Raw genomic sequence first — 27,946 nt, forward strand, 5'->3', positions numbered from 1 at the left:
GGGGGGGGAGGATGGGAGGGGCCCTACTGTCGGGGGGAGGAGGATGGGAGGGGCCCTACTGTCGGGGAGGAGGAGGACGGGAGGGGGCCCTACTGTCGGGGGGAGGAGGATGGGAGGGGCCCTACTGTCGGGGGGAGGAGGGGAGCGGGCCCTGCAGATGGTATGGTATACACCTAGCTGTGTGTCTAGAGGATGTTGTCTCTCTTCCCTCCAGGGGACGCTGCAGAAGTTTGTCGACGATGTGTTCGTAGCCATCCTCAACACCAAGTGCCCTCCTCCCATCGCTGTGCGCTTCTTCTTCGACTTCCTGGATGACATGGCGGAGAAACACGGCATCGACGACCCCGAGACCGTGCACATCTGGAAGACCAACAGGTCAGTTTGTCATCGGTCTCCTGGTTACTGGTTTGTCCTTCTATACATTTTTAAATACAATTCAGTGAAATTAAACTCTTCCCTCCTTCTTCTATATTAAAAGTTCACTGCAGAGAGAAATGAGACGTTCGATGGTCGAAAGATTGACTGCGATCGGTGACAGAGCAGACTGATCACCTCGCTGATCAATGACTGATCAACTGTGATATTGTTTTTTTTTGTGTGTATATTTTCTATGTCCTTTCAGTAACAATAGTCTTTGCGTTCCCTCCCAGCCTGCCTCTGAGGTTCTGGGTGAACATCTTGAAGAATCCTCAGTTTGTGTTGGACGTTCAGGTGACGGATAGCGTGGACGCCGTCCTCTCGGTCATCGCTCAGACGTTCATCGACTCCTGCACCACCTCCGAACACAAAGTCGGACGGGTCAGAGACACCTCTGCTGATGTTTATTTATTTGTTTAACTTGGGGGGGGTTATTTTGGATATATTTTCTCTATTATTATTAATAATACCCAAGTTTCAACATCTTGATTGTGTGATATTTTCTTGATGGTATTTTCACAATACAGTAGGGAGAAATCAGTCATCGACATTACAAATGATATCGATTCAGATTCTCAGCTCTTGTCGTTCCTCATCAGGTCTCTCCAGACAACTTTAGCCTGTGAGAACAGGTTAAGGAAAAGGAGTCTTGTATCTATATTTTCTAATCCATATTAACATGTGTAGTGATGACGGGTGGTTTTGTTGACCTGTAGGACTCTCCGGTGAACAAGCTGCTCTACGCCAGAGAGATCCCCAGATACAAGCAGCTGGTTGAGAGGTGAGACAGACTATCGTGCTCGGGAGTCCTGACAGATTTCAGTTGTGTTGATGTCTGTGAAGCAGGAAATCACCCCGCTATGTAATGTAGATGTTCTACAGCTGTGTACTGTGGGTATTGTTCCAGGTATTACAGTGTTCTGTGGGTGTTGTTCCAGGTATTACAGTGGGTATTGTTCCAGGTATTACTGTGGGTATTGTTCCAGGTATTACAGTGTACTGTGGGTATTGTTCCAGGTATTACTGTGGGTATTGTTCCAGGTATTACAGTGTGTTCTGTGGGTATTGTTCCAGGTATTACTGTGGGTATTGTTCCAGGTATTACTGTGTTCTGTGGGTGTTGTTCCAGGTATTACAGTGTACAGTGGGTATTGTTCCAGGTATTACTGTGGGTGTTGTTCCAGGTATTACAGTGTACAGTGGGTATTGTTCCAGGTATTACTGTGGGTATTGTTCCAGGTATTACAGTGTACTGTGGGTATTGTTCCAGGTATTACTGTGGGTATTGTTCCAGGTATTACAGTGTGTTCTGTGGGTATTGTTCCAGGTATTACTATGGGTATTGTTCCAGGTATTACTGTGGGTGTTGTTTCAGGTATGACAGTGTTCTGTGGGTATTGTTCCAGGTATTACAGTGTGTTCTGTGGGTATTGTTCCAGGTATTACAGTGTTCTGTGGGTATTGTTCCAGGTATTGCAGTGTGTTCTGTGGGTGTTTTTGCAGGTGTTACAGTGTTCTGTGGGTATTGTTCCAGGTATTACAGTGTTCTGTGGGTATTGTTCCAGGTAGTGCAGTGTGTTCTGTGGGTGTTGTTCCAGGTATTGCAGTGTGTTCTGTGGGTATTGTTCCAGGTATTAGTGTTCTGTGGGTATTGTTCCAGGTATTACAGTGTTCTGTGGGTATTGTTCCAGGTATTACAGTGTGTTCTGTGGGTATTGTTCCAGGTATTACAGTGTTATGTGGGTATTGTTCCAGGTATTACAGTGTTCTGTGGGTATTGTTTCAGGTATTACAGTGTTCTGTGGGTATTGTTCCAGGTATTACAGTGGGTGTTGTTCCAGGTGTTACAGTGTTCTATGGGTATTGTTCCAGGTATTACAGTGTTCTGTGGGTATTGTTCCAGGTATTACAGTGTTCTGTGGGTATTGTTCTAGGTATTACAGTGTTCTGTGGGTATTGTTCCAGGTATTACAGTGTTCTGTGGGTGTTGTTCCAGGTATTACAGTGGGTAATGTTCCAGGTATTACAGTGTTCTGTGGGTGTTGTTCCAGGTATTACAGTGTTTTGTGGGTATTGTTCCAGGTATTACATTGTTCTGTGGGTATTGTTCCAGGTATTACTTTGGGTGTTGTTCCAGGTATTACAGTGTGTTCTGTGGGTATTGTTCCAGGTATTACAGTGTTCTGTGGGTATTGTTCCAGGTATTACAGTGTGTTCCGTCGGTGGTGTTCCAGGTATTACAGTGTGTTCTGTGGGTGTTGTTCCAGGGATTACAGTGTTCTGTGGGTATTGTTCCAGGTATTACAGTGTTCTGTGGGTATTGTTCCAGGTATTACAGTGTTCTGTGGGTATTGTTCCAGGTATTACAGTGGGTGTTGTTCCAGGTATTACAGTGTGTTCTGTGGGTGTTGTTCTAGGTATTACAGTGTTCTGTGGGTATTGTTCCAGGTATTACAGTGTTCTGTGGGTATTGTTCCAGGTATTACAGTGTTCTGTGGGTATTGTTCTAGGTATTACAGTGTGTTCTGTGGGTATTGTTGCAGGTATTACAGTGTTCTGTGGGTATTGTTCCAGGTATTACAGTGTTCTGTGGGTATTGTTCCAGGTATTACAGTGTTCTGTGTGTATTGTTCTAGGTATTACAGTGTGTTCTGTGGGTATTGTTGCAGGTATTACAGTGTGTTCTGTGGGTATTGTTCCAGGTATTACAGTGTTCTGTGGGTATTGTTCCAGGTATTACAGTGGGTATTGTTCCATGTATTACAGTGTTCTGTGGGTATTGTTCCAGGTATTACTGTGGGTATTGTTCTAGGTATTACAGTGTTCTGTGGGTATTGTTCCAGGTATTACAGTGTTCTGTGGGTGTTGTTCCAGGTATTACAGTGGGTAATGTTCCAGGTATTACAGTGTTCTGTGGGTGTTGTTCCAGGTATTACAGTGTTTTGTGGGTATTGTTCCAGGTATTACATTGTTCTGTGGGTATTGTTCCAGGTATTACTTTGGGTGTTGTTCCAGGTATTACAGTGTGTTCTGTGGGTATTGTTCCAGGTATTACAGTGTTCTGTGGGTATTGTTCCAGGTATTACAGTGTGTTCCGTCGGTGGTGTTCCAGGTATTACAGTGTGTTCTGTGGGTGTTGTTCCAGGGATTACAGTGTTCTGTGGGTATTGTTCCAGGTATTACAGTGTTCTGTGGGTATTGTTCCAGGTATTACAGTGTTCTGTGGGTATTGTTCCAGGTATTACAGTGGGTGTTGTTCCAGGTATTACAGTGTGTTCTGTGGGTGTTGTTCCAGGTATTACAGTGTTCTGTGGGTATTGTTCCAGGTATTACAGTGTTCTGTGGGTATTGTTCCAGGTATTACAGTGTTCTGTGGGTATTGTTCAGGTATTACAGTGTGTTCTGTGGGTATTGTTGCAGGTATTACAGTGTTCTGTGGGTATTGTTCCAGGTATTACAGTGTTCTGTGGGTATTGTTCCAGGTATTACAGTGTTCTGTGGGTATTGTTCTAGGTATTACAGTGTGTTCTGTGGGTATTGTTGCAGGTATTACAGTGTGTTCTGTGGGTATTGTTCCAGGTATTACAGTGTTCTGTGGGTATTGTTCCAGGTATTACAGTGGGTATTGTTCCATGTATTACAGTGTTCTGTGGGTATTGTTCCAGGTATTACTGTGGGTATTGTTCTAGGTATTACAGTGTTCTGTGGGTATTACAGTGTGTTCTGTGGGTATTGTTCCAGGTATTACAGTGGGTATTGTTCTAGGTATTACAGTGTTCTGTGGGTATTGTTCCAGGTATTACAGTGTTCTGTGGGTATTGTTCTAGGTATTACAGTGTGTTCTGTGGGTATTGTTCCAGGTATTACATTGTTCTGTGGGTATTGTTCCAGGTATTACAGTGTACTGTGGGTATTGTTCCAGGTATTACAGTGTGTTCTGTGGGTATTGTTCCAGGTATTACATTGTTCTGTGGGTATTATTCCAGGTATTACAGTGTACTGTGGGTATTGTTCCAGGTATTACAGTGTGTTCTGTGGGTACTGTTCCAGGTATTACAGTGTGTTCTGTGGGTATTGTTCCAGGTATTACAGTGTTCTGTGGGTATTGTTCCAGGTATTACAGTGTGTTCTGTGGGTGTTGTTCCAGGTATTACAGTGTTCTGTGGGTATTGTTCCAGGTATTACAGTGTTCTGTGGGTATTGTTCCAGGTATTACAGTGTGTTCTGTGGGTATTGTTCCAGGTATTACAGTGTTCTGTGGGTATTGTTCTAGGTATTACAGTGTTCTGTGGGTGTTGTTCCAGGTGTTACAGTGTTCTGTGGGTATTGTTCTAGGTATTACAGTGTTCTGTGGGTATTGCTCCAGGTATTACAGTGTTCTGTGGGTATTGTTCCAGGTATTACAGTGTTCTGTGGGTGTTGTTCCGGGTATTACAGTGGGTAATGTTCCAGGTATTACAGTGTTCTGTGGGTGTTGTTCCAGGTATTACAGTGTTCTGTGGGTATTGTTCTAGGTATTACAGTGTTCTGTGGGTATTGTTCTAGGTATTACAGTGTTCTGTGGGTGTTGTTCCAGGTATTACAGTGGGTATTGTTCTAGGTATTACAGTGTTCTGTGGGTATTGTTCCATGTATTACAGTGTTCTGTGGGTATTGTTCTAGGTATTACAGTGTTCTGTGGGTGTTGTTCCAGGTATTACTTTGGGTGTTGTTCCAGGTATTACAGTGTGTTCTGTGGGTATTGTTCCAGGTATTACAGTGTTCTGTGGGTATTGTTCTAGGTATTACAGTGTTCTGTGGGTGTTGTTCCAGGTATTACAGTGTGTTCTGTGGGTATTGTTCCAGGTATTACTTTGGGTGTTGTTCCAGGTATTACAGTGTGTTCTGTGGGTATTGTTCCAGGTATTACAGTGTGTTCTGTGGGTATTGTTCCAGGTATTACAGTGTTCTGTGGGTATTGTTCCAGGTATTACAGTGTTCTGTGGGTATTGTTCCAGGTATTACAGTGTTCTGTGGGTATTGTTCCAGGTATTACAGTGTGTTATGTGGGTATTGTTGCAGGTATTACAGTGTGTTCTGTGGGTATTGTTCCAGGTATTGCAGTGTGTTCTGTGGGTATTGTTCCAGGTATTAGTGTTCTGTGGATATTGTTCCAGGTATTACAGTGTTCTGTGGGTATTGTTCCAGGTATTACAGTGTGTTCTGTGGGTATTGTTCCAGGTATTACAGTTTTATGTGGGTATTGTTCCAGGTATTACAGTGTTCTGTGGGTATTGTTCTAGGTATTACAGTGTTCTGTGGGTATTGTTCCAGGTATTACAGTGTTCTGTGGGTATTGTTCCAGGTATTACAGTGTTCTGTGGGTATTGTTCTAGGTATTACAGTGTTCTGTGGGTATTGTTCCAGGTATTACAGTGTTCTGTGGGTGTTGTTCCAGGTATTACAGTGGGTAATGTTCCAGGTATTACAGTGTTCTGTGGGTGTTGTTCCAGGTATTACAGTGTTTTGTGGGTATTGTTCCAGGTATTACATTGTTCTGTGGGTATTGTTCCAGGTATTACTTTGGGTGTTGTTCCAGGTATTACAGTGTGTTCTGTGGGTATTGTTCCAGGTATTACAGTGTTCTGTGGGTATTGTTCCAGGTATTACAGTGTGTTCCGTCGGTGGTGTTCCAGGTATTACAGTGTGTTCTGTGGGTGTTGTTCCAGGTATTACAGTGTTCTGTGGGTATTGTTCCAGGTATTACAGTGTTCTGTGGGTATTGTTCCAGGTATTACAGTGTTCTGTGGGTATTGTTCCAGGTATTACAGTGGGTGTTGTTCCAGGTATTACAGTGTGTTCTGTGGGTGTTGTTCCAGGTATTACAGTGTTCTGTGGGTATTGTTCCAGGTATTACAGTGTTCTGTGGGTATTGTTCCAGGTATTACAGTGTTCTGTGGGTATTGTTCTAGGTATTACAGTGTGTTCTGTGGGTATTGTTGCAGGTATTACAGTGTTCTGTGGGTATTGTTCCAGGTATTACAGTGTTCTGTGGGTATTGTTCTAGGTATTACAGTGTGTTCTGTGGGTATTGTTGCAGGTATTACAGTGTGTTCTGTGGGTATTGTTCCAGGTATTACAGTGTTCTGTGGGTATTGTTCCAGGTATTACAGTGGGTATTGTTCCATGTATTACAGTGTTCTGTGGGTATTGTTCCAGGTATTACTGTGGGTATTGTTCTAGGTATTACAGTGTTCTGTGGGTATTACAGTGTGTTCTGTGGGTATTGTTCCAGGTATTACAGTGGGTATTGTTCTAGGTATTACAGTGTTCTGTGGGTATTGTTCCAGGTATTACAGTGTTCTGTGGGTATTGTTCTAGGTATTACAGTGTGTTCTGTGGGTATTGTTCCAGGTATTACATTGTTCTGTGGGTATTGTTCCAGGTATTACAGTGTACTGTGGGTATTGTTCCAGGTATTACAGTGGGTATTGTTCCAGATATTACAGTGTACTGTGGGTATTGTTCCAGGTATTACAGTGTGTTCTGTGGGTATTGTTCCAGGTATTACATTGTTCTGTGGGTATTATTCCATGTATTACAGTGTACTGTGGGTATTGTTCCAGGTATTACAGTGTGTTCTGTGGGTACTGTTCCAGGTATTACAGTGTGTTCTGTGGGTATTGTTCCAGGTATTACAGTGTTCTGTGGGTATTGTTCCAGGTATTACAGTGTGTTCTGTGGGTGTTGTTCCAGGTGTTACAGTGTTCTGTGGGTATTGTTCCAGGTATTACAGTGTTCTGTGGGTATTGTTCCAGGTATTACAGTGTTCTGTGGGTATTGTTCCAGGTATTACAGTGTGTTCTGTGGGTATTGTTCCAGGTATTACAGTGTTCTGTGGGTATTGTTCTAGGTATTACAGTGTTCTGTGGGTGTTGTTCCAGGTGTTACAGTGTTCTGTGGGTATTGTTCTAGGTATTACAGTGTTCTGTGGGTATTGCTCCAGGTATTACAGTGTTCTGTGGGTATTGTTCCAGGTATTACAGTGTGTTCTGTGGGTATTGTTCCAGGTATTACAGTGTTCTGTGGGTATTGTTCCAGGTATTAGTGTTCTGTGGGTGTTGTTCCGGGTATTACAGTGGGTAATGTTCCAGGTATTACAGTGTTCTGTGGGTGTTGTTCCAGGTATTACAGTGTTCTGTGGGTATTGTTCTAGGTATTACAGTGTTCTGTGGGTATTGTTCTAGGTATTACAGTGTTCTGTGGGTGTTGTTCCAGGTATTACAGTGGGTATTGTTCTAGGTATTACAGTGTTCTGTGGGTATTGTTCCAGGTATTACAGTGTTCTGTGGGTATTGTTCTAGGTATTACAGTGTTCTGTGGGTGTTGTTCCAGGTATTACTTTGGGTGTTGTTCCAGTTATTACAGTGTGTTCTGTGGGTATTGTTCCAGGTATTACAGTGTTCTGTGGGTATTGTTCTAGGTATTACAGTGTTCTGTGGGTGTTGTTCCAGGTATTACAGTGTGTTCTGTGGGTATTGTTCCAGGTATTACTTTGGGTGTTGTTCCAGGTATTAGTGTGTTCTGTGGGTATTGTTCCAGGTATTACAGTGTGTTCTGTGGGTATTGTTCCAGGTATTACAGTGTTCTGTGGGTATTGTTCCAGGTATTACAGTGTTCTGTGGGTATTGTTCCAGGTATTACAGTGTTCTGTGGGTATTGTTCCAGGTATTACAGCGGGTGTTGTTCCAGGTATTACAGTGTGTTATGTGGGTATTGTTGCAGGTATTACAGTGTGTTCTGTGGGTATTGTTCCAGGTATTACAGTGTTCTGTGGGTATTGTTCCAGGTATTACAGTGTGTTCTGTGGGTATTGTCCCAGGTATTACAGTGTTTTCTGTGGGTATTGTTCCAGGTATTACAGTGTTTTCTGTGGGTATTGTTCCAGGTATTACAGTGTTCTGTGGGTATTGTTCCAGGTATTACAGTGTGTTCTGTGGGTATTGTTCCAGGTATTACAGTGTTCTGTGGGTATTGTTCCAGGTATTACAGTGTTCTGTGGGTATTGTTCCATATTGTTCCAGGTATTACAGTATTCTGTGGGTATTGTTCCAGGTATTACAGTGTTCTGTGGGTATTGTTCCAGGTATTACAGTGTTCTGTGGGTATTGTTCCAGGTATTACAGTGGGTATTGTTCCAGGTATTACAGTGTGTTATGTGGGTATTGTTGCAGGTATTACAGTGTTATGTGGGTATTGTTCCAGGTATTACAGTGGGTATTGTTTCAGGTATTACAGTGTTATGTGGGTATTGTTCCAGGTATTACAGTGGGTGTTGTTCCAGGTATTACAGTGGTTGTTGTTCCAGGTATTACTGTGGGTATTGTTCCAGGTATTAGTGTGTTCTGTGGGTGTTGTTCCAGGTATTACTGTGGGTGTTGTTCCAGGTATTACAGTGTTCTGTGGGTATTGTTTCAGGTACTACAGTGGGTGTTGTTCCAGGTACTACAGTGGGTGTTGTTCCAGGTACTACAGTGGGTGTTGTTCCAGGTATTACAGTGTGTTCTGTGGGTATTGTTCCAGGTATTACAGTGTGTTCTGTGGGTATTGTTCCAGGTATTACAGTGTTCTGTGGGTATTGTTCCAGGTATTACAGTGTTCTGTGGGTATTGTTTCAGGTATTACAGTGTGTTCTGTGGGTATTGTTGTAGGTATTACAGTGTTCTGTGGATATTGTTCCAGGTATTACTGTGGGTATTGTTCCAGGTATTACAGTGGGTATTGTTCCGGGTATTACAGTGGGTATTGTTCCAGGTATTACAGTGTTCTGTGGGTATTGTTCCAGGTATTACAGTGTGTTCTGTGGGTATTGTTCCAGGTATTACTGTGTTCTGTGGGTATTGTTCCAGGTATTACTGTGGGTATTGTTCCAGGTATTACAGAGTGTTCTGTGGGTATTGTTCCAGGTATTACAGTGATCTGGGGGTATTGTTCCAGGTATTACAGTGTGTTCTGTGGGTATTGTTCCAGGTATTACAGTGTTCTGTGGGTATTGTTCTAGGTATTACAGTGTTCTGTGGGTGTTGTTCCAGGTATTACAGTGGGTATTGTTCTAGGTATTACAGTGTTCTGTGGGTATTGTTCCAGGTATTACAGTGTTCTGTGGGTATTGTTCTAGGTATTACAGTGTTCTGTGGGTATTGTTCCAGGTATTACAGTGTTCTGTGGGTATTGTTCTAGGTATTACAGTGTGTTCTGTGGGTATTGTTGCAGGTATTACAGTGTTATGTGGGTATTGTTCCAGGTATTACAGTGGGTATTGTTTCAGGTATTAGTGTGTTCTGTGGGTATTGTTCCAGGTATTACAGTGTTCTGTGGGTATTGTTCCAGGTATTACAGTGTTCTGTGGGTATTGTTCCAGGTATTACAGTGTTCTGTGGGTATTGTTCCAGGTATTACAGTGTGTTCTGTGGGTATTGTCCCAGGTATTACAGTGTTTTCTGTGGGTATTGTTCCAGGTATTACAGTGTTTTCTGTGGGTATTGTTCCAGGTATTACAGTGTTCTGTGGGTATTGTTCCAGGTATTACAGTGTGTTCTGTGGGTATTGTTCCAGGTATTACAGTGTTCTGTGGGTATTGTTCCAGGTATTACAGTGTTCTGTGGGTATTGTTCCATATTGTTCCAGGTATTACAGTATTCTGTGGGTATTGTCCCAGGTATTACAGTGTTTTCTGTGGGTATTGTTCCAGGTATTACAGTGTTTTCTGTGGGTATTGTTCCAGGTATTACAGTGTTCTGTGGGTATTGTTCCAGGTATTACAGTGTGTTCTGTGGGTATTGTTCCAGGTATTACAGTGTTCTGTGGGTATTGTTCTAGGTATTACAGTGTTCTGTGGGTGTTGTTCCAGGTGTTACAGTGTTCTGTGGGTATTGTTCTAGGTATTACAGTGTTCTGTGGGTATTGCTCCAGGTATTACAGTGTTCTGTGGGTATTGTTCCAGGTATTACAGTGTGTTCTGTGGGTATTGTTCCAGGTATTACAGTGTTCTGTGGGTATTGTTCCAGGTATTACAGTGTTCTGTGGGTGTTGTTCCGGGTATTACAGTGGGTAATGTTCCAGGTATTACAGTGTTCTGTGGGTGTTGTTCCAGGTATTACAGTGTTCTGTGGGTATTGTTCTAGGTATTACAGTGTTCTGTGGGTATTGTTCTAGGTATTACAGTGTTCTGTGGGTGTTGTTCCAGGTATTACAGTGGGTATTGTTCTAGGTATTACAGTGTTCTGTGGGTATTGTTCCATGTATTACAGTGTTCTGTGGGTATTGTTCCAGGTATTACAGTGTTCTGTGGGTGTTGTTCCGGGTATTACAGTGGGTAATGTTCCAGGTATTACAGTGTTCTGTGGGTGTTGTTCCAGGTATTACAGTGTTCTGTGGGTATTGTTCTAGGTATTACAGTGTTCTGTGGGTATTGTTCTAGGTATTACAGTGTTCTGTGGGTGTTGTTCCAGGTATTACAGTGGGTATTGTTCTAGGTATTACAGTGTTCTGTGGGTGTTGTTCCAGGTATTACTTTGGGTGTTGTTCCAGGTATTACAGTGTGTTCTGTGGGTATTGTTCCAGGTATTACAGTGTTCTGTGGGTATTGTTCTAGGTATTACAGTGTTCTGTGGGTGTTGTTCCAGGTATTACAGTGTGTTCTGTGGGTATTGTTCCAGGTATTACTTTGGGTGTTGTTCCAGGTATTACAGTGTGTTCTGTGGGTATTGTTCCAGGTATTACAGTGTGTTCTGTGGGTATTGTTCCAGGTATTACAGTGTTCTGTGGGTATTGTTCCAGGTATTACAGTGTTCTGTGGGTATTGTTCCAGGTATTACAGTGTTCTGTGGGTATTGTTCCAGGTATTACAGTGTGTTATGTGGGTATTGTTGCAGGTATTACAGTGTGTTCTGTGGGTATTGTTCCAGGTATTGCAGTGTGTTCTGTGGGTATTGTTCCAGGTATTAGTGTTCTGTGGGTATTGTTCCAGGTATTACAGTGTTCTGTGGGTATTGTTCCAGGTATTACAGTGTGTTCTGTGGGTATTGTTCCAGGTATTACAGTTTTATGTGGGTATTGTTCCAGGTATTACAGTGTTCTGTGGGTATTGTTTCAGGTATTACAGTGTTCTGTGGGTATTGTTCCAGGTATTACAGTGGGTGTTGTTCCAGGTGTTACAGTGTTCTATGGGTATTGTTCCAGGTATTACAGTGTTCTGTGGGTATTGTTCCAGGTATTACAGTGTTCTGTGGGTATTGTTCTAGGTATTACAGTGTTCTGTGGGTATTGTTCCAGGTATTACAGTGTTCTGTGGGTGTTGTTCCAGGTATTACAGTGGGTAATGTTCCAGGTATTACAGTGTTCTGTGGGTGTTGTTCCAGGTATTACAGTGTTTTGTGGGTATTGTTCCAGGTATTACATTGTTCTGTGGGTATTGTTCCAGGTATTACTTTGGGTGTTGTTCCAGGTATTACAGTGTGTTCTGTGGGTATTGTTCCAGGTATTACAGTGTTCTGTGGGTATTGTTCCAGGTATTACAGTGTGTTCCGTCGGTGGTGTTCCAGGTATTACAGTGTGTTCTGTGGGTGTTGTTCCAGGTATTACAGTGTTCTGTGGGTATTGTTCCAGGTATTACAGTGTTCTGTGGGTATTGTTCCAGGTATTACAGTGTTCTGTGGGTATTGTTCCAGGTATTACAGTGGGTGTTGTTCCAGGTATTACAGTGTGTTCTGTGGGTGTTGTTCCAGGTATTACAGTGTTCTGTGGGTATTGTTCCAGGTATTACAGTGTTCTGTGGGTATTGTTCCAGGTATTACAGTGTTCTGTGGGTATTGTTCTAGGTATTACAGTGTGTTCTGTGGGTATTGTTGCAGGTATTACAGTGTTCTGTGGGTATTGTTCCAGGTATTACAGTGTTCTGTGGGTATTGTTCTAGGTATTACAGTGTGTTCTGTGGGTATTGTTGCAGGTATTACAGTGTGTTCTGTGGGTATTGTTCCAGGTATTACAGTGTTCTGTGGGTATTGTTCCAGGTATTACAGTGGGTATTGTTCCATGTATTACAGTGTTCTGTGGGTATTGTTCCAGGTATTACTGTGGGTATTGTTCTAGGTATTACAGTGTTCTGTGGGTATTACAGTGTGTTCTGTGGGTATTGTTCCAGGTATTACAGTGGGTATTGTTCTAGGTATTACAGTGTTCTGTGGGTATTGTTCCAGGTATTACAGTGTTCTGTGGGTATTGTTCTAGGTATTACAGTGTGTTCTGTGGGTATTGTTCCAGGTATTACATTGTTCTGTGGGTATTGTTCCAGGTATTACAGTGTACTGTGGGTATTGTTCCAGGTATTACAGTGGGTATTGTTCCAGGTATTACAGTGTACTGTGGGTATTGTTCCAGGTATTACAGTGTGTTCTGTGGGTATTGTTCCAGGTATTACATTGTTCTGTGGGTATTATTCCATGTATTACAGTGTACTGTGGGTATTGTTCCAGGTATTACAGTGTGTTCTGTGGGTACTGTTCCAGGTATTACAGTGTGTTCTGTGGGTATTGTTCCAGGTATTACAGTGTTCTGTGGGTATTGTTCCAGGTATTACAGTGTGTTCTGTGGGTGTTGTTCCAGGTGTTACAGTGTTCTGTGGGTATTGTTCCAGGTATTACAGTGTTCTGTGGGTATTGTTCCAGGTATTACAGTGTTCTGTGGGTATTGTTCCAGGTATTACAGTGTGTTCTGTGGGTATTGTTCCAGGTATTACAGTGTTCTGTGGGTATTGTTCTAGGTATTACAGTGTTCTGTGGGTGTTGTTCCAGGTGTTACAGTGTTCTGTGGGTATTGTTCTAGGTATTACAGTGTTCTGTGGGTATTGCTCCAGGTATTACAGTGTTCTGTGGGTATTGTTCCAGGTATTACAGTGTGTTCTGTGGGTATTGTTCCAGGTATTACAGTGTTCTGTGGGTATTGTTCCAGGTATTAGTGTTCTGTGGGTGTTGTTCGGGTATTACAGTGGGTAATGTTCCAGGTATTACAGTGTTCTGTGGGTGTTGTTCCAGGTATTACAGTGTTCTGTGGGTATTGTTCTAGGTATTACAGTGTTCTGTGGGTATTGTTCTAGGTATTACAGTGTTCTGTGGGTGTTGTTCCAGGTATTACAGTGGGTATTGTTCTAGGTATTACAGTGTTCTGTGGGTATTGTTCCAGGTATTACAGTGTTCTGTGGGTATTGTTCTAGGTATTACAGTGTTCTGTGGGTGTTGTTCCAGGTATTACTTTGGGTGTTGTTCCAGTTATTACAGTGTGTTCTGTGGGTATTGTTCCAGGTATTACAGTGTTCTGTGGGTATTGTTCTAGGTATTACAGTGTTCTGTGGGTGTTGTTCCAGGTATTACAGTGTGTTCTGTGGGTATTGTTCCAGGTATTACTTTGGGTGTTGTTCCAGGTATTAGTGTGTTCTGTGGGTATTGTTCCAGGTATTACAGTGTGTTCTGTGGGTATTGTTCCAGGTATTACAGTGTTCTGTGGGTATTGTTCCAGGTATTACAGTGTTCTGTGGGTATTGTTCCAGGTATTACAGTGTTCTGTGGGTATTGTTCCAGGTATTACAGCGGGTGTTGTTCCAGGTATTACAGTGTGTTATGTGGGTATTGTTGCAGGTATTACAGTGTGTTCTGTGGGTATTGTTCCAGGTATTACAGTGTTCTGTGGGTATTGTTCCAGGTATTACAGTGTGTTCTGTGGGTATTGTCCCAGGTATTACAGTGTTTTCTGTGGGTATTGTTCCAGGTATTACAGTGTTTTCTGTGGGTATTGTTCCAGGTATTACAGTGTTCTGTGGGTATTGTTCCAGGTATTACAGTGTGTTCTGTGGGTATTGTTCCAGGTATTACAGTGTTCTGTGGGTATTGTTCCAGGTATTACAGTGTTCTGTGGGTATTGTTCCATATTGTTCCAGGTATTACAGTATTCTGTGGGTATTGTTCCAGGTATTACAGTGTTCTGTGGGTATTGTTCCAGGTATTACAGTGTTCTGTGGGTATTGTTCCAGGTATTACAGTGGGTATTGTTCCAGGTATTACAGTGTGTTATGTGGGTATTGTTGCAGGTATTACAGTGTTATGTGGGTATTGTTCCAGGTATTACAGTGGGTATTGTTCCAGGTATTACAGTGTTCTGTGGGTATTGTTCCAGGTATTACAGTGGGTATTGTTCCAGGTATTACAGTGTGTTATGTGGGTATTGTTCCAGGTATTACAGTGTTCTGTGGGTATTGTTCCAGGTATTACAGTGTGTTCTGTGGGTATTGTCCCAGGTATTACAGTGTTTTCTGTGGGTATTGTTCCAGGTATTACAGTGTTTTCTGTGGGTATTGTTCCAGGTATTACAGTGTTCTGTGGGTATTGTTCCAGGTATTACAGTGTGTTCTGTGGGTATTGTTCCAGGTATTACAGTGTTCTGTGGGTATTGTTCCAGGTATTACAGTGTTCTGTGGGTATTGTTCCATATTGTTCCAGGTATTACAGTATTCTGTGGGTATTGTTCCAGGTATTACAGTGTTCTGTGGGTATTGTTCCAGGTATTACAGTGTTCTGTGGGTATTGTTCCAGGTATTACAGTGGGTATTGTTCCAGGTATTACAGTGTGTTATGTGGGTATTGTTGCAGGTATTACAGTGTTATGTGGGTATTGTTCCAGGTATTACAGTGGGTATTGTTCCAGGTATTACAGTGTTCTGTGGGTATTGTTCCAGGTATTACAGTGGGTATTGTTCCAGGTATTACAGTGTGTTATGTGGGTATTGTTCCAGGTATTACTGTGGGTGTTGTTCCAGGTATTACAGTGTGTTCTGTGGGTATTGTTCCAGGTATTACAGTGTGTTCTGTGGGTATTGTTCCAGGTATTGCAGTGTGTTCTGTGGGTATTGTTCCAGGTATTAGTGTTCTGTGGGTATTGTTCCAGGTATTACAGTGTTCTGTGGGTATTGTTCCAGGTATTACAGTGTGTTCTGTGGGTATTGTTCCAGGTATTACAGTTTTATGTGGGTATTGTTCCAGGTATTACAGTGTTCTGTGGGTATTGTTTCAGGTATTACAGTGTTCTGTGGGTATTGTTCCAGGTATTACAGTGGGTGTTGTTCCAGGTGTTACAGTGGGTGTTGTTCCAGGTACTACAGTGGGTGTTGTTCCAGGTATTACAGTGTGTTCTGTGGGTATTGTTCCAGGTATTACAGTGTGTTCTGTGGGTATTGTTCCAGGTATTACAGTGTTCTGTGGGTATTGTTCCAGGTATTACAGTGTTCTGTGGGTATTGTTTCAGGTATTACAGTGTGTTCTGTGGGTATTGTTGTAGGTATTACAGTGTTCTGTGGATATTGTTCCAGGTATTACTGTGGGTATTGTTCCAGGTATTACAGTGGGTATTGTTCCGGGTATTACAGTGGGTATTGTTCCAGGTATTACAGTGTTCTGTGGGTATTGTTCCAGGTATTACAGTGTGTTCTGTGGGTATTGTTCCAGGTATTACTGTGTTCTGTGGGTATTGTTCCAGGTATTACTGTGGGTATTGTTCCAGGTATTACAGAGTGTTCTGTGGGTATTGTTCCAGGTATTACAGTGATCTGGGGGTATTGTTCCAGGTATTACAGTGTGTTCTGTGGGTATTGTTCCAGGTATTACAGTGTTCTGTGGGTATTGTTCTAGGTATTACAGTGTTCTGTGGGTGTTGTTCCAGGTATTACAGTGGGTATTGTTCTAGGTATTACAGTGTTCTGTGGGTATTGTTCCAGGTATTACAGTGTTCTGTGGGTATTGTTCTAGGTATTACAGTGTTCTGTGGGTGTTGTTCCAGGTATTACTTTGGGTGTTGTTCCAGGTATTACAGTGTGTTCTGTGGGTATTGTTCCAGGTATTACAGTGTTCTGTGGGTATTGTTCTAGGTATTACAGTGTTCTGTGGGTGTTGTTCCAGGTATTACAGTGTGTTCTGTGGGTATTGTTCCAGGTATTACTTTGGGTGTTGTTCCAGGTATTACAGTGTGTTCTGTGGGTATTGTTCCAGGTATTACAGTGTGTTCTGTGGGTATTGTTCCAGGTATTACAGTGTTCTGTGGGTATTGTTCCAGGTATTACAGTGTTCTGTGGGTATTGTTCCAGGTATTACAGTGTTCTGTGGGTATTGTTCCAGGTATTACAGCGGGTGTTGTTCCAGGTATTACAGTGTGTTATGTGGGTATTGTTGCAGGTATTACAGTGTGTTCTGTGGGTATTGTTCCAGGTATTACAGTGTTCTGTGGGTATTGTTCCAGGTATTACAGTGTGTTCTGTGGGTATTGTCCCAGGTATTACAGTGTTTTCTGTGGGTATTGTTCCAGGTATTACAGTGTTTTCTGTGGGTATTGTTCCAGGTATTACAGTGTTCTGTGGGTATTGTTCCAGGTATTACAGTGTGTTCTGTGGGTATTGTTCCAGGTATTACAGTGTTCTGTGGGTATTGTTCCAGGTATTACAGTGTTCTGTGGGTATTGTTCCATATTGTTCCAGGTATTACAGTATTCTGTGGGTATTGTTCCAGGTATTACAGTGTTCTGTGGGTATTGTTCCAGGTATTACAGTGTTCTGTGGGTATTGTTCCAGGTATTACAGTGGGTATTGTTCCAGGTATTACAGTGTGTTCTGTGGGTATTGTTGCAGGTATTACAGTGTTATGTGGGTATTGTTCCAGGTATTACAGTGGGTATTGTTTCAGGTATTAGTGTGTTCTGTGGGTATTGTTCCAGGTATTACAGTGTTCTGTGGGTATTGTTCCAGGTATTACAGTGTTCTGTGGGTATTGTTCCAGGTATTACAGTGTTCTGTGGGTATTGTTCCAGGTATTACAGTGTGTTCTGTGGGTATTGTTCCAGGTATTACAGTGTTCTGTGGGTATTGTTCCAGGTATTACAGTGTTCTGTGGGTATTGTTCCAGGTATTACAGTGTTCTGTGGGTATTGTTCCAGGTATTACAGTGTGTTCTGTGGGTATTGTTCCAGGTATTACAGTGTTCTGTGGGTATTGTTCCAGGTATTACAGTGTTCTGTGGGTATTGTTCCATATTGTTCCAGGTATTACAGTATTCTGTGGGTATTGTTCCAGGTATTACAGTGTTCTGTGGGTATTGTTCCAGGTATTACAGTGTTCTGTGGGTATTGTTCCAGGTATTACAGTGGGTATTGTTCCAGGTATTACAGTGTGTTCTGTGGGTATTGTTGCAGGTATTACAGTGTTATGTGGGTATTGTTCCAGGTATTACAGTGGGTATTGTTTCAGGTATTAGTGTGTTCTGTGGGTATTGTTCCAGGTATTACAGTGTTCTGTGGGTATTGTTCCAGGTATTACAGTGTTCTGTGGGTATTGTTCCAGGTATTACAGTGTTCTGTGGGTATTGTTGTATGTATTACAGTGTTCTGTGGGTATTGTTCCAGGTATTACAGTGGGTATTGTTCCAGGTATTACAGTGGGTAATGTTCCAGGTATTACAGTGTGTTATGTGGGTATTGTTCCAGGTATTACAGTGTTCTGTGGGTATTGTTCCAGGTATTACAGTGTGTTCTGTGGGTATTGTTCCAGGTATTACAGTGGGTGTTGTTCCAGGTATTACAGTGGTTGTTGTTCCAGGTATTACTGTGGGTATTGTTCCAGGTATTAGTGTGTTCTGTGGGTGTTGTTCCAGGTATTACTGTGGGTGTTGTTCCAGGTATTACAGTGTGTTCTGTGGGTATTGTTCCAGGTATTACAGTGTGTTCTGTGGGTATTGTTCCAGGTATTACAGTGTTCTGTGGGTATTGTTCCAGGTATTACAGTGTTCTGTGGGTATTGTTTCAGGTATTACAGTGTGTTCTGTGGGTATTGTTCCAGGTATTACAGTGGGTGTTGTTCCAGGTATTACAGTGGTTGTTGTTCCAGGTATTACTGTGGGTATTGTTCCAGGTATTAGTGTGTTCTGTGGGTGTTGTTCCAGGTATTACTGTGGGTGTTGTTCCAGGTATTACAGTGTGTTCTGTGGGTATTGTTCCAGGTATTACAGTGTGTTCTGTGGGTATTGTTCCAGGTATTACAGTGTTCTGTGGGTATTGTTCCAGGTATTACAGTGTTCTGTGGGTATTGTTTCAGGTATTACAGTGTGTTCTGTGGGTATTGTTGTAGGTATTACAGTGTTCTGTGGATATTGTTCCAGGTATTACTGTGGGTATTGTTCCAGGTATTACTGTGGGTATTGGTCCAGGTATTACAGTGGGTATTGTTCCAGGTATTACAGTGTTCTGTGGGTATTGTTCTAGGTATTACAGTGTTCTGTGGGTGTTGTTCCAGGTATTACAGTGGGTATTGTTCCAGGTATTACAGTGTGTTCTGTGGGTATTGTTCCAGGTATTACAGTGTTCTGTGGGTATTGTTCAGGTATTACAGTGTTCTGTGGGTATTGTTCCAGGTATTACAGTGTTCTGTGGGTATTGTTCCAGGTATTACAGCGGGTGTTGTTCCAGGTATTACAGTGTGTTATGTGGGTATTGTTGCAGGTATTACAGTGTGTTCTGTGGGTATTGTTCCAGGTATTACAGTGTTCTGTGGGTATTGTTCCAGGTATTACAGTGTGTTCTGTGGGTATTGTCCCAGGTATTACAGTGTTTTCTGTGGGTATTGTTCCAGGTATTACAGTGTTTTCTGTGGGTATTGTTCCAGGTATTACAGTGTTCTGTGGGTATTGTTCCAGGTATTACAGTGTGTTCTGTGGGTATTGTTCCAGGTATTACAGTGTTCTGTGGGTATTGTTCCAGGTATTACAGTGTTCTGTGGGTATTGTTCCATATTGTTCCAGGTATTACAGTATTCTGTGGGTATTGTTCCAGGTATTACAGTGTTCTGTGGGTATTGTTCCAGGTATTACAGTGTTCTGTGGGTATTGTTCCAGGTATTACAGTGGGTATTGTTCCAGGTATTACAGTGTGTTCTGTGGGTATTGTTGCAGGTATTACAGTGTTATGTGGGTATTGTTCCAGGTATTACAGTGGGTATTGTTTCAGGTATTAGTGTGTTCTGTGGGTATTGTTCCAGGTATTACAGTGTTCTGTGGGTATTGTTCCAGGTATTACAGTGTTCTGTGGGTATTGTTCCAGGTATTACAGTGTTCTGTGGGTATTGTTCCAGGTATTACAGTGTGTTCTGTGGGTATTGTCCCAGGTATTACAGTGTTTTCTGTGGGTATTGTTCCAGGTATTACAGTGTTTTCTGTGGGTATTGTTCCAGGTATTACAGTGTTCTGTGGGTATTGTTCCAGGTATTACAGTGTGTTCTGTGGGTATTGTTCCAGGTATTACAGTGTTCTGTGGGTATTGTTCCAGGTATTACAGTGTTCTGTGGGTATTGTTCCATATTGTTCCAGGTATTACAGTATTCTGTGGGTATTGTTCCAGGTATTACAGTGTTCTGTGGGTATTGTTCCAGGTATTACAGTGTTCTGTGGGTATTGTTCCAGGTATTACAGTGGGTATTGTTCCAGGTATTACAGTGTGTTCTGTGGGTATTGTTGCAGGTATTACAGTGTTATGTGGGTATTGTTCCAGGTATTACAGTGGGTATTGTTTCAGGTATTAGTGTGTTCTGTGGGTATTGTTCCAGGTATTACAGTGTTCTGTGGGTATTGTTCCAGGTATTACAGTGTTCTGTGGGTATTGTTCCAGGTATTACAGTGTTCTGTGGGTATTGTTGTATGTATTACAGTGTTCTGTGGGTATTGTTCCAGGTATTACAGTGGGTAATGTTCCAGGTATTACAGTGTGTTATGTGGGTATTGTTCCAGGTATTACAGTGTTCTGTGGGTATTGTTCCAGGTATTACAGTGTGTTCTGTGGGTATTGTTCCAGGTATTACAGTGGGTGTTGTTCCAGGTATTACAGTGGTTGTTGTTCCAGGTATTACTGTGGGTATTGTTCCAGGTATTAGTGTGTTCTGTGGGTGTTGTTCCAGGTATTACTGTGGGTGTTGTTCCAGGTATTACAGTGTGTTCTGTGGGTATTGTTCCAGGTATTACAGTGTGTTCTGTGGGTATTGTTCCAGGTATTACAGTGTTCTGTGGGTATTGTTCCAGGTATTACAGTGTTCTGTGGGTATTGTTTCAGGTATTACAGTGTGTTCTGTGGGTATTGTTCCAGGTATTACAGTGGGTGTTGTTCCAGGTATTACAGTGGTTGTTGTTCCAGGTCTTACTGTGGGTATTGCTCCAGGTATTAGTGTGTTCTGTGGGTGTTGTTCCAGGTATTACTGTGGGTGTTGTTCCAGGTATTACAGTGTGTTCTGTGGGTATTGTTCCAGGTATTACAGTGTGTTCTGTGGGTATTGTTCCAGGTATTACAGTGTTCTGTGGGTATTGTTCCAGGTATTACAGTGTTCTGTGGGTATTGTTTCAGGTATTACAGTGTGTTCTGTGGGTATTGTTGTAGGTATTACAGTGTTCTGTGGATATTGTTCCAGGTATTACTGTGGGTATTGTTCCAGGTATTACTGTGGGTATTGTTCCAGGTATTACAGTGGGTATTGTTCCAGGTATTACAGTGTTCTGTGGGTATTGTTCCAGGTATTACAGTGTGTTCTGTGGGTATTGTTCCAGGTATTACTGTGTTCTGTGGGTATTGTTCCAGGTATTACAGTGATCTGGGGGTATTGTTCCAGGTATTACAGTGTGTTCTGTGGGTATTGTTCCAGGTATTACAGTGTTCTGTGGGTATTGTTCCAGGTATTACAGTGTGCTGTGGGTATTGTTCCAGGTATTACAGTGTTCTGTGGGTATTGTTCCAGGTATTACAGTGTTCTGTGGGTATTGTTCCAGGTATTACAGTGTTCTGTGGGTATTGTTCCAGGTATTACAGTGTTCTGTGGGTATTGTTCAAGGTATTACAGTGTGTTCTGTGGGTATTGTTCCAGGTATTATAGTGTTCTGTGGGTATTATTCCAGGTATTACAGTGTTCTGTGGGTATTGTTCCAGGTATTACAGTGTGTTCTGTGGGTATTGTTCCAGGTATTACAGTGTTCTGTGGGTATTGTTCCAGGTATTACAGTGTTCTGTGGGTATTGTTCCATATTGTTCCAGGTATTACAGTATTCTGTGGGTATTGTTCCAGGTATTACAGTGTTCTGTGGGTATTGTTCCAGGTATTACAGTGTTCTGTGGGTATTGTTCCAGGTATTACAGTGGGTATTGTTCCAGGTATTACAGTGTGTTCTGTGGGTATTGTTGCAGGTATTACAGTGTTATGTGGGTATTGTTCCAGGTATTACAGTGGGTATTGTTTCAGGTATTAGTGTGTTCTGTGGGTATTGTTCCAGGTATTACAGTGTTCTGTGGGTATTGTTCCAGGTATTACAGTGTTCTGTGGGTATTGTTCCAGGTATTACAGTGTTCTGTGGGTATTGTTGTATGTATTACAGTGTTCTGTGGGTATTGTTCCAGGTATTACAGTGGGTATTGTTCCAGGTATTACAGTGGGTAATGTTCCAGGTATTACAGTGTGTTATGTGGGTATTGTTCCAGGTATTACAGTGTTCTGTGGGTATTGTTCCAGGTATTACAGTGTGTTCTGTGGGTATTGTTCCAGGTATTACAGTGGGTGTTGTTCCAGGTATTACAGTGGTTGTTGTTCCAGGTATTACTGTGGGTATTGTTCCAGGTATTAGTGTGTTCTGTGGGTGTTGTTCCAGGTATTACTGTGGGTGTTGTTCCAGGTATTACAGTGTGTTCTGTGGGTATTGTTCCAGGTATTACAGTGTGTTCTGTGGGTATTGTTCCAGGTATTACAGTGTTCTGTGGGTATTGTTCCAGGTATTACAGTGTTCTGTGGGTATTGTTTCAGGTATTACAGTGTGTTCTGTGGGTATTGTTCCAGGTATTACAGTGGGTGTTGTTCCAGGTATTACAGTGGTTGTTGTTCCAGGTATTACTGTGGGTATTGTTCCAGGTATTAGTGTGTTCTGTGGGTGTTGTTCCAGGTATTACTGTGGGTGTTGTTCCAGGTATTACAGTGTGTTCTGTGGGTATTGTTCCAGGTATTACAGTGTGTTCTGTGGGTATTGTTCCAGGTATTACAGTGTTCTGTGGGTATTGTTCCAGGTATTACAGTGTTCTGTGGGTATTGTTTCAGGTATTACAGTGTGTTCTGTGGGTATTGTTGTAGGTATTACAGTGTTCTGTGGATATTGTTCCAGGTATTACTGTGGGTATTGTTCCAGGTATTACTGTGGGTATTGGTCCAGGTATTACAGTGGGTATTGTTCCAGGTATTACAGTGTTCTGTGGGTATTGTTCTAGGTATTACAGTGTTCTGTGGGTGTTGTTCCAGGTATTACAGTGGGTATTGTTCCAGGTATTACAGTGTGTTCTGTGGGTATTGTTCCAGGTATTACAGTGTTCTGTGGGTATTGTTCCAGGTATTACAGTGTTCTGTGGGTATTGTTCCAGGTATTACAGTGTTCTGTGGGTATTGTTCCAGGTATTACAGCGGGTGTTGTTCCAGGTATTACAGTGTGTTATGTGGGTATTGTTGCAGGTATTACAGTGTGTTCTGTGGGTATTGTTCCAGGTATTACAGTGTTCTGTGGGTATTGTTCCAGGTATTACAGTGTGTTCTGTGGGTATTGTCCCAGGTATTACAGTGTTTTCTGTGGGTATTGTTCCAGGTATTACAGTGTTTTCTGTGGGTATTGTTCCAGGTATTACAGTGTTCTGTGGGTATTGTTCCAGGTATTACAGTGTGTTCTGTGGGTATTGTTCCAGGTATTACAGTGTTCTGTGGGTATTGTTCCAGGTATTACAGTGTTCTGTGGGTATTGTTCCATATTGTTCCAGGTATTACAGTATTCTGTGGGTATTGTTCCAGGTATTACAGTGTTCTGTGGGTATTGTTCCAGGTATTACAGTGTTCTGTGGGTATTGTTCCAGGTATTACAGTGGGTATTGTTCCAGGTATTACAGTGTGTTCTGTGGGTATTGTTGCAGGTATTACAGTGTTATGTGGGTATTGTTCCAGGTATTACAGTGGGTATTGTTTCAGGTATTAGTGTGTTCTGTGGGTATTGTTCCAGGTATTACAGTGTTCTGTGGGTATTGTTCCAGGTATTACAGTGTTCTGTGGGTATTGTTCCAGGTATTACAGTGTTCTGTGGGTATTGTTCCAGGTATTACAGTGTGTTCTGTGGGTATTGTCCCAGGTATTACAGTGTTTTCTGTGGGTATTGTTCCAGGTATTACAGTGTTTTCTGTGGGTATTGTTCCAGGTATTACAGTGTTCTGTGGGTATTGTTCCAGGTATTACAGTGTGTTCTGTGGGTATTGTTCCAGGTATTACAGTGTTCTGTGGGTATTGTTCCAGGTATTACAGTGTTCTGTGGGTATTGTTCCATATTGTTCCAGGTATTACAGTATTCTGTGGGTATTGTTCCAGGTATTACAGTGTTCTGTGGGTATTGTTCCAGGTATTACAGTGTTCTGTGGGTATTGTTCCAGGTATTACAGTGGGTATTGTTCCAGGTATTACAGTGTGTTCTGTGGGTATTGTTGCAGGTATTACAGTGTTATGTGGGTATTGTTCCAGGTATTACAGTGGGTATTGTTTCAGGTATTAGTGTGTTCTGTGGGTATTGTTCCAGGTATTACAGTGTTCTGTGGGTATTGTTCCAGGTATTACAGTGTTCTGTGGGTATTGTTCCAGGTATTACAGTGTTCTGTGGGTATTGTTGTATGTATTACAGTGTTCTGTGGGTATTGTTCCAGGTATTACAGTGGGTAATGTTCCAGGTATTACAGTGTGTTATGTGGGTATTGTTCCAGGTATTACAGTGTTCTGTGGGTATTGTTCCAGGTATTACAGTGTGTTCTGTGGGTATTGTTCCAGGTATTACAGTGGGTGTTGTTCCAGGTATTACAGTGGTTGTTGTTCCAGGTATTACTGTGGGTATTGTTCCAGGTATTAGTGTGTTCTGTGGGTGTTGTTCCAGGTATTACTGTGGGTGTTGTTCCAGGTATTACAGTGTGTTCTGTGGGTATTGTTCCAGGTATTACAGTGTGTTCTGTGGGTATTGTTCCAGGTATTACAGTGTTCTGTGGGTATTGTTCCAGGTATTACAGTGTTCTGTGGGTATTGTTTCAGGTATTACAGTGTGTTCTGTGGGTATTGTTCCAGGTATTACAGTGGGTGTTGTTCCAGGTATTACAGTGGTTGTTGTTCCAGGTCTTACTGTGGGTATTGCTCCAGGTATTAGTGTGTTCTGTGGGTGTTGTTCCAGGTATTACTGTGGGTGTTGTTCCAGGTATTACAGTGTGTTCTGTGGGTATTGTTCCAGGTATTACAGTGTGTTCTGTGGGTATTGTTCCAGGTATTACAGTGTTCTGTGGGTATTGTTCCAGGTATTACAGTGTTCTGTGGGTATTGTTTCAGGTATTACAGTGTGTTCTGTGGGTATTGTTGTAGGTATTACAGTGTTCTGTGGATATTGTTCCAGGTATTACTGTGGGTATTGTTCCAGGTATTACTGTGGGTATTGTTCCAGGTATTACAGTGGGTATTGTTCCAGGTATTACAGTGTTCTGTGGGTATTGTTCCAGGTATTACAGTGTGTTCTGTGGGTATTGTTCCAGGTATTACTGTGTTCTGTGGGTATTGTTCCAGGTATTACAGTGATCTGGGGGTATTGTTCCAGGTATTACAGTGTGTTCTGTGGGTATTGTTCCAGGTATTACAGTGTTCTGTGGGTATTGTTCCAGGTATTACAGTGTGCTGTGGGTATTGTTCCAGGTATTACAGTGTTCTGTGGGTATTGTTCCAGGTATTACAGTGTTCTGTGGGTATTGTTCCAGGTATTACAGTGTTCTGTGGGTATTGTTCCAGGTATTACAGTGTTCTGTGGGTATTGTTCAAGGTATTACAGTGTGTTCTGTGGGTATTGTTCCAGGTATTATAGTGTTCTGTGGGTATTATTCCAGGTATTACAGTGTTCTGTGGGTATTGTTCCAGGTATTACAGTGTTCTGTGGGTATTGTTCCAGGTATTACAGTGTTCTGTGGGTGTTGTTCCAGGTATTACAGTGTGTTCTGTGGGTATTGTTCCAGGTATTACAATGTGTTCTGTGGGTATTGTTCCAGGTATTACAGTGTGTTCTGTGGGTATTGTTCCAGGTATTACTGTGGGTATTGTTCCAGGTATTACAGTGTTCTGTGGATATTGTTCCAGGTACTACAGTGACATCCACAGTGCAGCGTCTGGCTGTTACCAAGAAATGAACTCTACTCTAACAGAGTTGTCTGGGGTGAGTGAGGTTTTAAACCCTACTTTAGTCTGCTCTCCTCTCCCCTCTATTCTGCTCTCCTCTCCCCTCTATTCTGCTCTACTCTCTCCTCTCCTCTCTATTCTGCTCTACTCTCCTCTCTATTCTGCTCTCCTCTCTATTCTGCTCTCCTCTCCTCTCTATTCTGCTCTCCTCTCCTCTCCTCTCTATTCTGCTCTCCTCTCCTCTCTATTCTGCTCTACTCTCCTCTCTATTCTGCTCTGCTCTCCTCTCTCCTCTCCTCTCTATTCTGCTCTCCTCTCCTCTCTATTCTGCTCTACTCTCCTCTCTATTCTGCTCTACTCTCCTCTCTATTCTGCTCTGCTCTCCTCTCTCCTCTCCTCTCTATTATGCTCTACTCTCTCCGCTCCTCTCTATTCTGCTCTCTCCTCTCCTCTCTATTCTGCTCTCTCCTCTCCTCTCTATTCTGCTCTCCTCTCTCCTCTTCTCTCTATTCTGCTCTCCTCTCCTCTCTATTCTGCTCTCCTCTCTCCTCTCTATTCTGCTCTCCTCTCTCCTCTCCTCTCTATTCTGCTCTCCTCTCCCCTCTCCTCTCTATTCTGCTCTCCTCTCCCCTCTATTCTGTTCTACTCTCTCCTCTCCATTCTCCTCTCCTCTCCATTCTCCATTCCTCTCCTCTCCATTCTCCTCTCCATTCTCCTCTCCTCTCCATTCTCCTCTCCATTATCCTCTCCTCTCCTCTCCCCTCTCCTCTCCCCTCCTCTCCTCTCCTCTCCATTCTCCTCTCCTCTCCATTCTCCTCTCCATTCTCCTCTCTCCTCTCCATTCTCCTCTCCTCTCCATTCTCCTCTCCTCTCCATTCTCCTCTCCTCTCCTCTCCTCTCCATTCTCCATTCTCCTCTCCTCTCCATTCTCCTCTCCTCTCCATTCTCCTCTCCTCTCCATTCTCCTCTCCTCTCCATTCTCTCCTCTCCTCTCCTCTCCATTCTCCTCTCCTCTCCTCTCCATTCTCCTCTCCATTCTCCTCTCTCTCTCCTCTCCATTCTCCTCTCCTCTCCCTCTCCATTCTCCTCTCCTCTCCTCTCCATTCTCTCCTCTCCATTCTCCTCTCCTCTCCTCTCCATTCTCCTCTCCTCTCCATTCTCCTCTCCTCTCCTCTCCATTCTCCTCTCCTCTCCATTCTCTCTCCTCTCTCTCCTCTCCTCTCCATTCTCCTCTCCATTCTCCTCTCCTCTCCTCTCCATTCTCCTCTCCTCTCCTCTCCATTCTCCTCTCCTCTCCATTCCATTCTCCCTCTCCTCTCCATTCTCCTCTCCTCTCCTCTCCATTCTCCTCTCCTCTCCTCTCCATTCTCCTCTCCTCTCCTCTCCATTCTCCTCTCCTCTCCTCTCCTCTCCATTCTCCTCTCCTCTCCATTCTCCTCTCCTCTCCATTCTCCTCTCCTCTCCTCTCCTCTCCTCTCATTCTCCTCTCCTCTCCTCTCCTCTCCTCTCCATTCTCCTCTCCTCTCCTCTCCTCTCCTCTCCATTCTCCTCTCCTCTCCTCTCCATTCTCCTCTCCTCTCCTCTCCTCTCCATTCTCCTCTCCTCTCCATTCTCTCTCCCTCTCCTCTCCTCTCCATTCTCCTCTCCTCTCCTCTCCATTCTCCTCTCCTCTCCATTCTCCTCTCCTCTCCATTCTCCTCTCCTCTCCATTCTCCTCTCCTCTCCATTCTCTCTCCTCTCCTCTCCTCTCCATTCTCCTCTCCTCTCATCTCTCCTCTCCATTCTCCTCCTCTCATCTCTCCTTCTCCTCTCCTCTCCTCTCCATTCTCCTCTCCTCTCCTCTCCATTCTCCTCTCCTCTCCATTCTCCTCTCCTCTCCTCTCCATTCTCCTCTCCTCTCCATTCTCCATTCTCCTCTCCTCTCCATTCTCCTCTCCTCTCCATTCTCCTCTCCTCTCCATTCTCCTCTCCTCTCCATTCTCTCCTCTCCTCTCCTCTCCATTCTCCTCTCCATTCTCTCTCCTCTCCTCTCCTCTCCTCTCCATTCTCCTCTCCATTCTCCTCTCCATTCTCCTCTCCTCTCCTCTCCATTCTCTCCTCTCCATTCTCCTCTCCTCTCCTCTCCATTCTCCTCTCCTCTCCTCTCCATTCTCCTCTCCTCTCCATTCTCCTCTCCTCTCCATTCTCCTCTCTCTCCATTCTTCTCCTCTCCATTCTCCTCTCCTC

At 43.0% G+C, this 27,946-nt stretch overlaps 1 protein-coding gene across 1 annotated transcript in view; it reads left to right on the forward strand.

Moving 5' to 3' along the window:
• The window catches only part of LOC115123529 (plexin-B3-like), a 61,022-nt gene that overhangs the window by 21,399 nt on the left and 11,677 nt on the right, over positions 1-27,946 (forward strand). The window contains exons 7-10 of the mRNA XM_065005113.1: positions 215-375; positions 651-798; positions 1,134-1,198; positions 25,682-25,757. Coding sequence (XP_064861185.1) covers positions 215-375; positions 651-798; positions 1,134-1,198; positions 25,682-25,757 — 450 coding nt within the window. The remainder of the gene's footprint in view (positions 1-214; positions 376-650; positions 799-1,133; positions 1,199-25,681; positions 25,758-27,946) is intronic.

The sequence above is a fragment of the Oncorhynchus nerka genome, linkage group LG20 (assembly GCF_034236695.1).
Source record: "Oncorhynchus nerka isolate Pitt River linkage group LG20, Oner_Uvic_2.0, whole genome shotgun sequence".
NCBI classification, from domain to species: Eukaryota; Metazoa; Chordata; class Actinopteri; order Salmoniformes; family Salmonidae; genus Oncorhynchus; species Oncorhynchus nerka.